The following is a 13,309-nucleotide window of genomic DNA, read 5'->3' on the forward strand; positions in this document are numbered from 1 at the left end:
AGTTCACAACTACAGGATATATCTACAGAAGTCTTGTTCTTTTCAATTGCGATTGATGAAAGTACAGATATACGAGATGTTGCTCAAGTTGCTGTATTTTTTCGTGGTTGCGATAATAACATGAGGATCACCGAAGAATTGTTGGAAGTTATCCCTCTTCTTGGAACTACGACTGGCGAAGATATTTTTGCTGCTGCGTGGAGCATTTTAGAAAAGTGTAAGCTTCCACTTGACAGACTTGTGTCTGTAACAACCGATGGTGCTAAATCAATGACATGTGAAAATCGAGGATTTGTGTCAAAATTGATTAGAAAATTACAAGCTGAGTACTCAGATAAACTGAAAACCATGGCTGTCCACTGCCTTATTCATCAACAAGTTCTGTGTTTAAAAATATTAAAAATGGATGATGAATTGAAAACAGTAACAAAAACAATCAACTTTATTCGAGCAAGAGCACTCAACCATCGGCAATTTACTTCTCTTCTTAAAGATTTAGAATCTGAGTTCGACGATCTTCCTTATTATACAGAAGTTCGATGGTTATCATGCCACAAAGTTTTCAAGAGATTTTATATGCTTTTGGAGGAAATAAGTTTTTCTTGAAAAACTGAAAAATGAAAATGTATCAGTTATAAAAAATTCATTGTGGATTAAGGATTTGGCATTTTTAATTGATATTACAAGTCACCTCACAATTTCATTGCAAGGTAAAAATACGTTAATAACAAATATGTACGATGCAATAGCAAGTTTTGTACAAAAACTAATATTGTTTAAAAATCATTTAAAAAAAGACGTTTTGACCCATTTTCCTACTTGTGAGCAGTTAAAAACCCAAAATCAGAATTGCTCTTTCTCACATTATTGTGACAAAATTGAGGAAATCAAAAACAAATTCGATAAGCGTTTTAATGATTTTAAACAGTTAGAAGATATGTTTTCTCTTTTTGTTGGACCTTTTTCATTTGAAATCAAAAAAGCTCCCACTTTGATTCAACTGGAATTAATTGATTTCCAAAATGATTCATTTTTGAAAGACAAATGTCAAGAAGTATGAATTCCAAAAATATATTCTTACTTAGGTGAAAAATACCCGGAAATTAAAAAGTTTGCTGCGCAAATCATGTGCTACTTTGGAAGTACATACTTATGCGAGCAATTATTTTCATGTATGAAATTAAATAAAATGGCATATAGATCGAGATTGACAGGTTAACATCTTTCCAACATACTGAAAATTGTATGTTCCCAGTCTTTGACTCCTGAGGTTGAAAAACTAGTAGGAGGTAAACGCTGGCAGGTTTCCGGGAAAACAAATTAATTATTTTCATAAATATATTGAATATTTAATTTTTAAATTAAATAAAAATAATAATATAACAATTATATATACTAAAACCAAAGGAGCGCAAGGCAGCCAAAGTAACACACCTCTATTAGTTAGAATTTATTAGGAAACGTTTCGGAAATTGTTAGTGTTACAAAATCCACCTTCAGTCTTTGTAGCAATTTCCGAAACGTTTCCTAATAAATTGTAACTAATAGAGGTGTGTTACTTTGGCTGCCTTGCACTCCTTTGGTTACCAGTTCATCAACAGCCACTTTACTCCCATTTCTTCACTATACATACTAAATTCTAAATTACTTGTATTCTGTAGATATGAATAAAAATTTAAATGTTAATTACATATGAGTTTTAATTATCCTGATTATGCTACTGAATCCTGAATCAATATATAATATTTAAGAAAATTTTATGTGGCCTGCGAAAATCATACCATCACACAAAACGACCCGCGACAGAAATGAGTTTGACACACCTGCATTACATGATGATTTTGTTCTATATATTTAACACGTGCATTCACAATCCTTAGTTTTTTAAAGTTTTATCATTTTTTATTTTTAACACCAATGTTTTACTCAAGAAACAATATCAATTAACACATATTCAATCTATTCAAATCCTGCAGCAAATATTTCCCTCACCTTTGAAATAGTAAGTGCTAAACTCCAGTTATGGTGGATTGAATCAAGTCCAATGTCACCATGGCGACTAACATTAGGATGGAAAATTTTGGTAACAAACCTTACAATTGGTGGATGCATGGGGTAGCTATTAAAAAAGAAAAAAAAAGAAAGAAAAAAAAGTACTCCATTACCTTGGCAAACAATAGAAAGCAATATTTCATCATTATCATCAGACCTAGCACTGTATTAGTGGCAAAAACCTAACGAATAACAGAACAACAAAATTTAACCCTCAGAGTTGCACCCTTAAATGAACAAAACTTGTTACATGGTGGCCAACAAACAGTTTTTACATAAAAATTTAATTTTTAGTTTTTTTCCCTTTGTTTAATTGAATACAATGTTTTGTTAATCAGGATTCATATAATTTATATCACAGTTTGTTGTTTGAAATTTCTTGTATGTCTGCCTTTTCCCTCACTCATCTTCTGTTATACACCCACCATCCTATTCTCTCAATTTCTAGCTTGTCAGGAGGAAGGGAGAGCCCTGGTCTTTCTAGTTCAGTTACATAATTAGGTAACTGAGCAAAACTGTCTTAAGACCACTATAGTTGCCTTTACAAAAGCAAAATCCCCTCTCCCTAATCAAGGGTAAGGGAAATGGATTTTTGCTTTAGTAAAGGCACCAATATAGCAGTCTTAGTTTTTAAATTCCTTTCAGTCAGACCAACTGATGTTATCAAATAAAAATTCTAAATAGGAGGCATTCAGGGAATTAATCATAGAGCACTAAGCTTTTTATACTAACTCCAGATTTAGACCTAAACAGATGTCAGAGGAATTGATGAGACTAGAATTTTTTTTTTTTGATTTGGTAGTTGTTGGCGCATCGGCTTCTGTGGCCATATTGCACCTCCCAAGGTTTTTGCAGTACTTTGATCCAAGCCCGAGGCGGGAATCGAACCTGCGACCTTTGGGTTGCCGGGCAGGTACTTTACCCACTCGGCTAGCCCGGTCGGCTTGAGACTAGAAGCAGAAAAGAAAAATGTGTGGTATGATTATAAATTAACAGAGGACATAGAATCCTAAATCAAGTACAAACTACTCTGCAATCAGGTCACTAAGAGGGTTGGGTTAGGCAAGCTAAAGCAGATAAGAAGACCTTAGCTAAGAATGCAAAGAAGAGTAACAAAGAATTCTTCGCTTATGTTTGTTTGTTATTTGGTTTTTAGGAGCATTAGCAACTAAGGCCATATTGCTCTGGGAATATGCAGTGGTCATTCCCTGACCTTTCCGCATCCTCCGTATTTGGTGGTCACGGGCTCAAACCCCGGTCTAATCAAGAAGCGTGTGCTACGCACTGCTGCTCCTGCCCACCTGGTTATGGAGGCGCCTTTTTTTGCTTATGTAACACTAGAAGGAAAAGGATGAACAACATTAACTCAATATATATGAATGGCATAACTTTGATGATCCTGTTCAGGTTTCTAACAAATTAAATAAATATTTTGCATCTACATTCAATGCATGAATGTTTTTAGGGATGGGAACAATAATGTACACTAAGTTTTAAGTGTGAGCTAAATTATTTTGTTATAACTGAGAATAAAGTGGAAGAGAAATTGCTGAAGATAAAAGTAAATAAGGCACCTGGAAGTGATGGGATATATCCAAGTGATATTAAAAGACAGCAAAAGAGGTGAGCAAATCCCTAGCAATAATTATGAAAGCATCCTTGGATTCAGAACAGGATCCTATAGAATGAAGGTGCGTAAATGTCTCCTATTCATAAAGGTGGAGAATTAAAGGGTGATGTGAGCAATTCTAGACTCATAAGCTTGATGAATTCCCAGGGAAAATAATGGAGTCAGTGGTTAAAGAGGTATTGCAGAATCACATTAACAGGAATGGAATTATATGGAAATTACAGCATGGGTTTGTTAAGGGGAATTCTGTCCGACTAATCTGATTAGTTACTTTGATGGTGTAACAAAGGAACTGGATACAAATAATAATTCTAACATCGCATATTTAGATGTCAGTAAAGCTTTTGTTCCACATGAAAAACAGCTGTACAAACTGGAGGAATGTGGCATTAGGGGAAAATTACTACTATGGATAAAGGGATGGCAAGTGTCAGAAGACTTGAGGGTGGTTACAAATGGGCACTAAGCAAAAAATGTAAATAACAGTTCAATTTGTTAAATATGAACAAATGACAATAAACAGAGTCACAGAAATGTTGTTAAGTAATGTAATATCAATTTTAAATACACACCAAGTATGTTATCAGAGAGAATATTAATGAGTGTGCTCCTCAGAGAAAAGTACTTTCACATTGGAGGATAAAAAAAAAATTATGTATTAGTATTAAGCCATCAGTGCAGGAAGTCCTAGGCTTCTACTGCGCGCACACACAATAATAAATAAAACTACCTATGTGTTTCCCCCTCATCATGTAGGTACCTAATCAGCTGACCTTTGAATTTCCTTGAACTGTCAGCTTCAACTACCTATAGAGGTAACTTATTCCAGTAATCGACAACTTGGCAAGGACTAATAGAGCAACAAATCGACAAGGACTAATAGATTAACAGTAGCCACTGGCAGAGGTGAAAGTGATTCTTGCACTGCTTCTATTGGAATGAGCAGCAGCCTGGAAAACAAGGTGCGGGGTATTTCAGAGACTGCTGGGAGTCATTGCAGTACAAGTAAACACAGGTTATGTTAGGGTAGCTAAGAATAGGAACAGGTGCATGTATACTTGCGTATACACCAACGCTAGGAGTTTGGTAAATAAATTTGATGAATTTGAGGTATTGCTCAAAACATCAAAGGTAGATATGTTGGGATATCAGAGACATGGTGTCACACAGATATAAGGAAGGCAGAACTGGAATTTGGGGGAGTACAATGTGTACAGGAATGATAGACAGGATAGGAAGAAAGGGGAGGTTATGCTATTAGTTAAGAAACACACAAAATCCAAGGAAGTGAAGAAAGTCGACATCGCTGGACAGAGCAATGTCCAGTCAGTTTGGTGTGACATAAGAATTGGGAGATCAAAATTGACAGCAGGAGTGTTTTAGAGGCCTAATGACTCTGATGAGTATAACAAGAAACTGTACAGGGAAATAGAGTGGGCCAGTAAATCAGAGAGTCTTATAATGGGGAATTTTAATTTCCCAGATATTGACTGGAATTTGTGGGTTGGTCACACGCACACGCACACACACACACACCTTTTGTGGATTTATTGGATGATTGCTTTCTACGTCAGCATGTTCAGGAGGCAACTAGAGGGAGTAATACTTTTGATCTGATTATCAGTAGTGATTCTTCATGCATTAAGAATCTGCAGATAAAGGAACCACTAGGTGGCAGTGATCACAGTGTGCTGAAGTGGGATTTACTCAAATAGGTAACTACCATCAGGGGTAAAGGGAAGGGTTTTTGCTTTCGTAAAGGCGATTACGGTGGTCTGAGACAGTATTTAAATTCTATATGGTGGGACCAACTGATGATGTTACCAACAGCAAATTCAAAATGGTAAGCATTCAAAGAATTAATCTTGGAAGCTACTAGGCTTCCAAGTAGATACATACCAACTAAGAAATATTGTTCACGGTTTAGGCCTAAATAGACATCAGATGAACTAATGAAACATATGGCAGAGAAGAAAAATGCATGGGATACATACAAATTAATGGGTGACATGGGAGCTTATGATAGACAGAAGCTGGTCTGTAATCAAGTCACAAAGGAGATTAGGCAGGAAAAGGCAGATTATGAGAAATCTTTGGCAAAGGATGCAAAGAAAAACAGCAAAGAGTTCTTTACGTATGTAAACTCTAGAAGGAAAGGGATGAATCAGATTGGTCCACTGGATATTGATTGTTCAACTGTTGATGATCCTGCTCAGGTGGCTAACAAACTAAATGAGTATTTTGCATCTACATTCACACGAGTTATTTAGGGAGGGGAATGCCAGAGGTGAATTGAACTCTGGCAGTGAGCTAGATGATTTTGTAATAACTGAGAGGAAAGTGGAGGAGAAATTGTTCAAGATAAACATAAAAAAGGCACCCATACAAAAATGAAAATATGATTTCTCATATTTTCATTAATTACGTATTTTACCCTTTGGGAAGATATTTATGGCAATTAGGTATATCAGGTGGAGTCTTTTTATTGAATTTTATTCACAGAGATATATATCCCATCTAACAAATGCATTTCTAACATGTCTGCAGGGTGGACGGAAGTGGGCCTGCATTGCAGGCAGGCACCACTACAAGGTGTGTGCCGTTTCGAAGTGTTAGTATGAAGTTTCATTCTTTCTTTAAATTTTTTAAACGAATTAATAATAATTAGGTAAGTCAATATAATTGCTTCAAATTTACATATTCTACATAAAAATAAATAACTAAATTGCCATTTGTTTGGGGGTGCCCACTTCAGCTTTTGAGGTGGGCAACATCCAGCTTGGCGCCGGTACTGCATGTCTGCAACCCACAATGCAGCACAAAATATTATTTGCAAAATTCACAAGTGATGCAGTTTTTTTGTCCACCACCATCACTTAATAAGGCCTGCTGCATATAATGAAGACTTGCTGATACTAGATATCCCCAAATCATGATATAATGGAACCAGTGAAGAATATAGAGAGAATTCTTGCATTGCACACTTTTCTGGACTGTCCACGTCTACAGATTTGGACCACCAACCAGAAAATTATAATGTGCCAATCTCATTATAATTTTCTGAAAACACACTTAGCAATATCCTTATGACAATTACAATTAAAAAGAGCACTTTTTGTTTTATAACCAAGCACAAGTGGTTGGTTGGTTTGAAGGTACTTTTATAATTAAAGTACTTTATAAGATTCAGTTAAAAAAAGTTCCTAGACTTGCATTGAAATAACCAAACCTAGACACAGCCACTTTTAAGTATTTCTTAAGTAGTAATGCACTTTTGTCGTCACTGGTACAATTACTGGAGCAATTCTGATTGGAGAGCACAGACAGCATTCTGAGTTGCATCAATAATCTCTTATTCACTACAGAAGCATCTTGTCATAAACACTATTTAATTTTTGGCAAAATCGAAAATTGCATGGCAAGAAGTCAGGAGACTAATGGGGGGAGATGTGTTAACACAACAGTATTGTAAGTGAGCTCCTGTTGCATGCAAAATGGGCAGTGTGCAAGTGTACATAGTGAAATAACTTCCAATATTTTGCTGTCACCATTCTGGACACTTTTGCCAAATTTTTTCTAACAGCCAGCATACCTATATATACACCTTTCCTTATTCACAGTGGCACTATGAGGAATGAATTCATGATGGTCAAAAAATACACTCCCAACGTAATTTAACTTCTCTTGTCAATTTTTTTTTTTTTTGATCATGGCAAATGAAGCAATTTTCAAGTCAATGATGCATACTTTACTTGCTTCCATGTGAAATGTTCAAAGCTTAAAGTGTATAAACAGTCACAGAGCACTGCTGACATGTGTTGCCTGGCTATTTCAATTTTTTTAAGACCTAAGAGCAAATAAAGGCCTTTCATCATGGTCACCATCTGCTAAACTTTCTCTGTCCTCTTAGAACCTCTGATGCCATTCAAACATAGTAGTAAAAATCATCTCCATAAACTTGACTCATCATTTCCAATGTTTCAGAAGGTGTAAGCAAAATCTGACATTTGCATGATGTTCTAAATGTAATATATTTTCCCATACAGAAATTGATTCAAGATAAATATATTTCAAATGCATACAGCAAAAAATTATATAATGAATGATTAACAAATTTCTAAGTATGTGTAAATGCAAGTTGAAACTTGCAATGTGACAACAGTAAAATGCACTAAATTTATTGATTGCAGTACTGCATGGCTAGTCTGGGAACTTTTTGATTGTATTACATATTGCATTAATATTTCAATAGCACATGAATCATAACATACCTGTGAGGAATTTGTAAGTAGAGAAAGAAATTACCACCTTCATAAGGACTATCAACAGGGCCAGTTATAGAGGCTTGCCAATGACTACAGGATTTGTCAAGTGGAATTGCTTCGATTCCTTCTGGAGGATCAGCGTGCAATGATTTTAGTTCATTCCTCAACCTAATTGTTCTCCATGAACTATCTACTGGTGGTGGTTGTGCCTAATATGAATGGTATTTAGTATCAGAAATTAAATCAATTGTTCACTATTTCATCCCCACCCCCAAAAGTCCAAACTTTGTCTTTTATAGTAAGGTTACCAAACATCCCTGGAATTGATGACACATACCCAATTTTTAAAAAATTTCCCTGGAAAGGTGATTCACAAGGGATGCAAATCATTGTGCACTTGTGACTCCTCTTTCCAGGTCAATATTCTAACCATTCAATCTCAAAATGATCAATGATGACACATTCTGCTTATTGCTATTGCTATGTTAGTGTGAATCAGTGGGGTAACTAGGATAACTAGGGTATAGTAAATTTGACCTTGGTGCTGCATGAAGTTAAAGCCTCAGAAGAAATAAATTTATGAATTATTTTAAAGGTATGACTACAATTTTTATAATTTCTAGCTTTTTAGAAGTAATGTAGTCTGGAGCTTTATGCTCTAAAACTTTATGGAAAATTAAATAAATTCATGATTTCATTTATTTAATAATTATTATTATTCTGTCACATCAAGGGATAAAATGGCTTTATGTTAAAACCATTTTATCCCTTGATGTGAACTGGGTGAGGAGGGGAATGGTAACCTTACTTTATAGAATAAATAAATTTCTATAAGTATGAATTCATGACTCCTCAAGTGTGTAATCTAAGCAAGAGGAAGAATCCCATCAGCATTGAACTTGCTGAAACCATTCAAGGCCTTATACACCTCAATTTAAGTATAAAATAATTTTTAAAAAATTTAATCTAGTTATACAAGATCATGGAATTACCCAGAAAAGAATTTAAAAAAGAATAAAATAAATAAACAAAGGAATCTTGATTACAGACTATTTTGGTTATCTAAGAGATAATTACTTTTTGAAAACATTATTACAATTCACTTTGATACTATGCAGTTCACAAGAATGATGGTTAACCTTTTATGATCTTTTAGTTGTTATCTAGTAGTAGAAGGCAACTGAATATAATTTACTTTACCAGATTTATGCTGAAATAATTATGTCAGTGAGAAAGACAGTCATTAACAGAATAGAAATTTTGAAATTGTTAAATCAACAAATTTCGTAAAAACCTAAGTAAAAATGCATAACTCCACCTTTTAATGTATTGAAAAGATTAAAAATTTTGTTATATACTCATAACTATGCCACTAACTAACTTCCTTGATAATTTACAACTCTGTATTAAAACTTATAATTAAATCACTTTACTGTTTTAAAAATCTTAATCCAGGAGCAGTGGTGCTATCAACTGTTACAATTACAATACCATCAGGTCTGATATGCCTGAAATTTTTTTTTTTTTTTCCTTTAAAAAAAAATAAATAACAAGTTTCAGGTTATTCTAAATTCTACATGTATACTATTACTAGCCTTTTACGAATAGATTGCAATAATCATTAAATGTAAATGATTTTTTTATACTTATTTCCGATGAAATAAAACTTATTACCACTACTGAAAAAAACCAAAAAAAATCCAATGAACATAAAATATAAATATTAAACTATTAGGTACTTCTATTTTCAAGTTCATAAAACTTTTATTACAAGAAAATTGGAAATTAGACTTGCATGCATTAATATATTTTGTTAAATAAACAAAAATAATAAATGAGAAAAGAAACCATTTTATATAAATAATTAAACATAAAACAGTGTAACTTCTGTAGCAGTAGCAATAACCATCAAGCAAGAAACATATTTGTTTACATTACACTAAAACCAGCAAAACAAAGTGGAAGGCAAAAAATAGTTTAGTGTATAAACAATATCTTGTGACTTCCAAAACTGCATATAAGAATGTGTATATAATTAGCAAAGAGAGAAGAACAGCCAGTAACTTTGATCTTGCAATTAACACACAATAGATATTTCACTGAGGGATCTATCAGCATGGGGGTATCAATACTGCAAGGTAAACATCTTCTGGATAACTCAAGTTTTGAAGTGAAAACAGAAAATGCTAAAAGTACTAAAAATGATTTAACAGGCTCAATGGCGCTTACGTTGTATGACATGTATTTATGAAGCTAAGACAAATTTATGGAGCTACCTAAAGACATCAAGATATCTTGGTCTTCAGGTAGCTACAAAAATTTACAGATTGCATTTGTTGCTAGGAGTTTGTATAATGTAAATGAGTACAGAGAAGGACGAGGTTGGTGAATGGAAGAAAGGGCTGCTCTTACAGAGAAAGGCTTAAGTTCTGCATTTTGCAGTGTCTGGAGATTAGGCACCAGTGAGGTGATCTGATTGAGGTGTATAAGGCCTTGAATGGTTTGAGCAAGCTCAATGTTGATGGGATTCTCCCTCTTGCCCAGATTAGTTGCCTGAGGGGACATTAATTCAAACTGAGGAAAGACAGTTGTAGAATAGATATATGGAAATTTGCTTTTAACCAGCAGGTAGTTAATTGCTGGAACAAACTTCCATCTGTCGTTGTAGAAGTTGACAGCTTAAATAAATTCAAGGCAGAACTAGACAAACACTTGGAGTGAATGGATGGGTGAAATGGGAAGGGGTTTTTTTTTTTTTTTTTTGGCTGATGCTGTATAAGCTTGCTTTCTTGCACCATATGCCTCTAGTAATGCTAATGTGATTTTAATGTGAAAATCACAAATTTTGAATTACTGGTTTGAGTTGTGCAAATTTTGGATTCCCCTGCATTAACATTTTATGAAGGTAGGGGAAGGAGAATATTTTCTAGTACTTTCAAAATTTCTCAATTCTACTCCACAAGGGGAGTTATGTTCAGTTTCATAATCTGCTCTAGAAGCATTTCCTGGTTCTAGTCTACTTATCTTTATTGCGAAGAATGTCGCCCAATTCCCTGACAGCAGAGCGCCCTCCAAATAAAACTTTGAACTCTTTTTGAACCAGAGGAGTCTGTATATTTTTTTTTTTTTTTTTTTAATTTGATAGTTGTTGGCCCATCGGCTTCTGTGGCCATAATGCACCTCCCAAGGTTTTTGCAGTACTTTGATCCAAGCCCGAGGCGGGATTCGAATCCGCGACCTTTGGGTTGTTAGGTAGGCACTTTACCCACCCGGCTAGCCCGGTCAGCCAGAGGAGTCTGTACATCACCTGGCAGGTCACTAGATACCTGACACATGTCTAGTTTTGTTTCTAGGACATCTACCCATTTCTTCACTGATTCAGTTTCACTAGTAATGCACCAAGTTTCATTTTTAGACTGATGCACCCCTTCCACCCGGCACATAAGAGACAATCATCAGGTGAACTAGGATTACTTATTACACTGATCCTTGACATCACTCATACATGTCACAGGCTGTACAAGTGATGAACCCATGGCTCAAAAGGGTCAGAACACAACAGAATCTAGTGAGCATGAATTACAAGTGCTGAGTTCATCAGAGGGAATATTAAGCCATTGTGTTCAGTGCAGACCTGTTCAAAACTAGTAGTTAAATAATGCTCAAAGCTAGACTGAAGGCTGAAAAGTGCAGAATTCACAATAAAATTCTACGAAATATACACACTGAAATGTAACAGCATAAAAGAATATGTTTTCTTTTTATTTGATTTTTAATTAATCCTATAAGCAGTCTCAAAACAAATTAAACTAGTGGATCAGTGAATCTGATCTACTAGTTTAGAACTCTGGTCACCATAATTTTAAAAGGTGGTATGTGCTGCCTTTGTAAACCTGGGAAGTTGGGGGGGGGGGGGTTCCCTCATTTCCGGAACTTAAAGTCATCTCCGGATGACTGACCCAAATTTATTTTTTTCGACATATTAAAACTATGCAGAACAACTAAGAGTATAATGAAATGGAAACCTGGAGGGAGGAGGGAGGGCAAGAGGAAGACCACAAAAAAGATGGTTGTTGTTGTTGTTATTTGGTTTTTAGGAGCATTAGCAACTAAGGCCATATTGCTCCGGTGCGGTGGTCATTCCCTGACCTTTCCGCATCCTCCGTATTTGGTGGTGACGGGCCAAAAAAGATGGATGAATGATGTAGAAAAGGACTTGAAGCCATGAGAATAAGAAGCTGGAGATGACTTCTGGGAGGGGCTATTGGTTGAACATAGTCAAGAAGGCTAACATGTTCCCTATTACATATTGAGTAATCTATCTTTAATGTGAAGTAAAGCTTTTAATATCCTTAATCATCTGAAAATGGGATGATATGTAGCTAGTCAGATCTGGCACTACTCTCTACAAAAAAAAAAAAAAAAAAAAAAAAAATGTTACTATGTTACTAATTTATTCCTTTCATTTAATTTCATTACATTAGCAAGGGCACATGATGCAAGAAAGCAAGCTTATATAGCATCATCCAAAAAAAAAAAAAAAACACCTTATTTCACCCATCCCCTCACTCCAAATGTTTATCAAGTTCTGCCTTGAATCTATTTAAGCTATCAACTCCTACGACAGATGGAAGTTTGTTTCAGCAATCAACCACCCACTGGCTAAAGGCAAACTACCACACATCTATCCTACAACCGTCTTTCCTCAATTTGAATTTATGCCCTCTTAGGTGATTATTCTGAGCAAGAGGAAGAATCCCATCAGCATTGAGCGTGCTCAAATCATTCAAGACTTTCTACATCTCAATCAGATCACCTCACAGGTGCCTAGTCTCCAGACACTGTAATTTGCAAAACTTAAGCCTTTCTTCATAAGAGCAACCATTTGTTCTTTTCACTAATCTTGTTGCCCTTTTCTGAACTCGTTCCAACAGCTCTACATCCTCCTTAAAATGAGGCCTTCAGGCCTGTATACAGTACTCTAGGTGTGGCCTGACCATTGCCTTACACAAGGGGATAATCACCTCCTTATCCCTGCGAGAAAAATTCCTCTATATTATTGACAAGACACCATGAGTTACTCTTGCAGACTGTCTGCACTGATCAGAAAACTTCATATCTGCCTGCACAATTACCCCCCAGGTCCTTTTCACTCTCTACTGCTACCAGTTTAGTACCACACAGTTGATACGTTACTCTGGGGTTACTGCTTCCCATATGCAGTACATTTGTCAATGTTAAACTTCAGTTGCCACCTCTCAGCCCATCTGTTCAACTTTTCCAGATTATGTTGCAGCAGCATACTGTCATTAACAACCCTGCCGGCCTTCGATTTGGACATTAAGCCTGATATACCATCATC

At 35.4% G+C, this 13,309-nt stretch overlaps 1 protein-coding gene across 1 annotated transcript in view; it reads right to left on the bottom strand.

Moving 5' to 3' along the window:
- The window catches only part of LOC150082830 (uncharacterized), a 148,627-nt gene that overhangs the window by 20,844 nt on the left and 114,474 nt on the right, over positions 1-13,309 (bottom strand). The window contains exons 6-7 of the mRNA XM_090378293.1: positions 7,954-8,156; positions 1,993-2,119 (exon numbers count right to left, since the gene is read on the bottom strand). Coding sequence (XP_090234419.1) covers positions 1,993-2,119; positions 7,954-8,156 — 330 coding nt within the window. The remainder of the gene's footprint in view (positions 1-1,992; positions 2,120-7,953; positions 8,157-13,309) is intronic.

The sequence above is a fragment of the Mastigoproctus giganteus genome, chromosome 7 (assembly GCF_048544385.1).
Source record: "Mastigoproctus giganteus isolate SK-2022 chromosome 7, ASM4854438v1, whole genome shotgun sequence".
Classification (NCBI taxonomy): Eukaryota; Metazoa; Arthropoda; class Arachnida; order Uropygi; family Thelyphonidae; genus Mastigoproctus; species Mastigoproctus giganteus.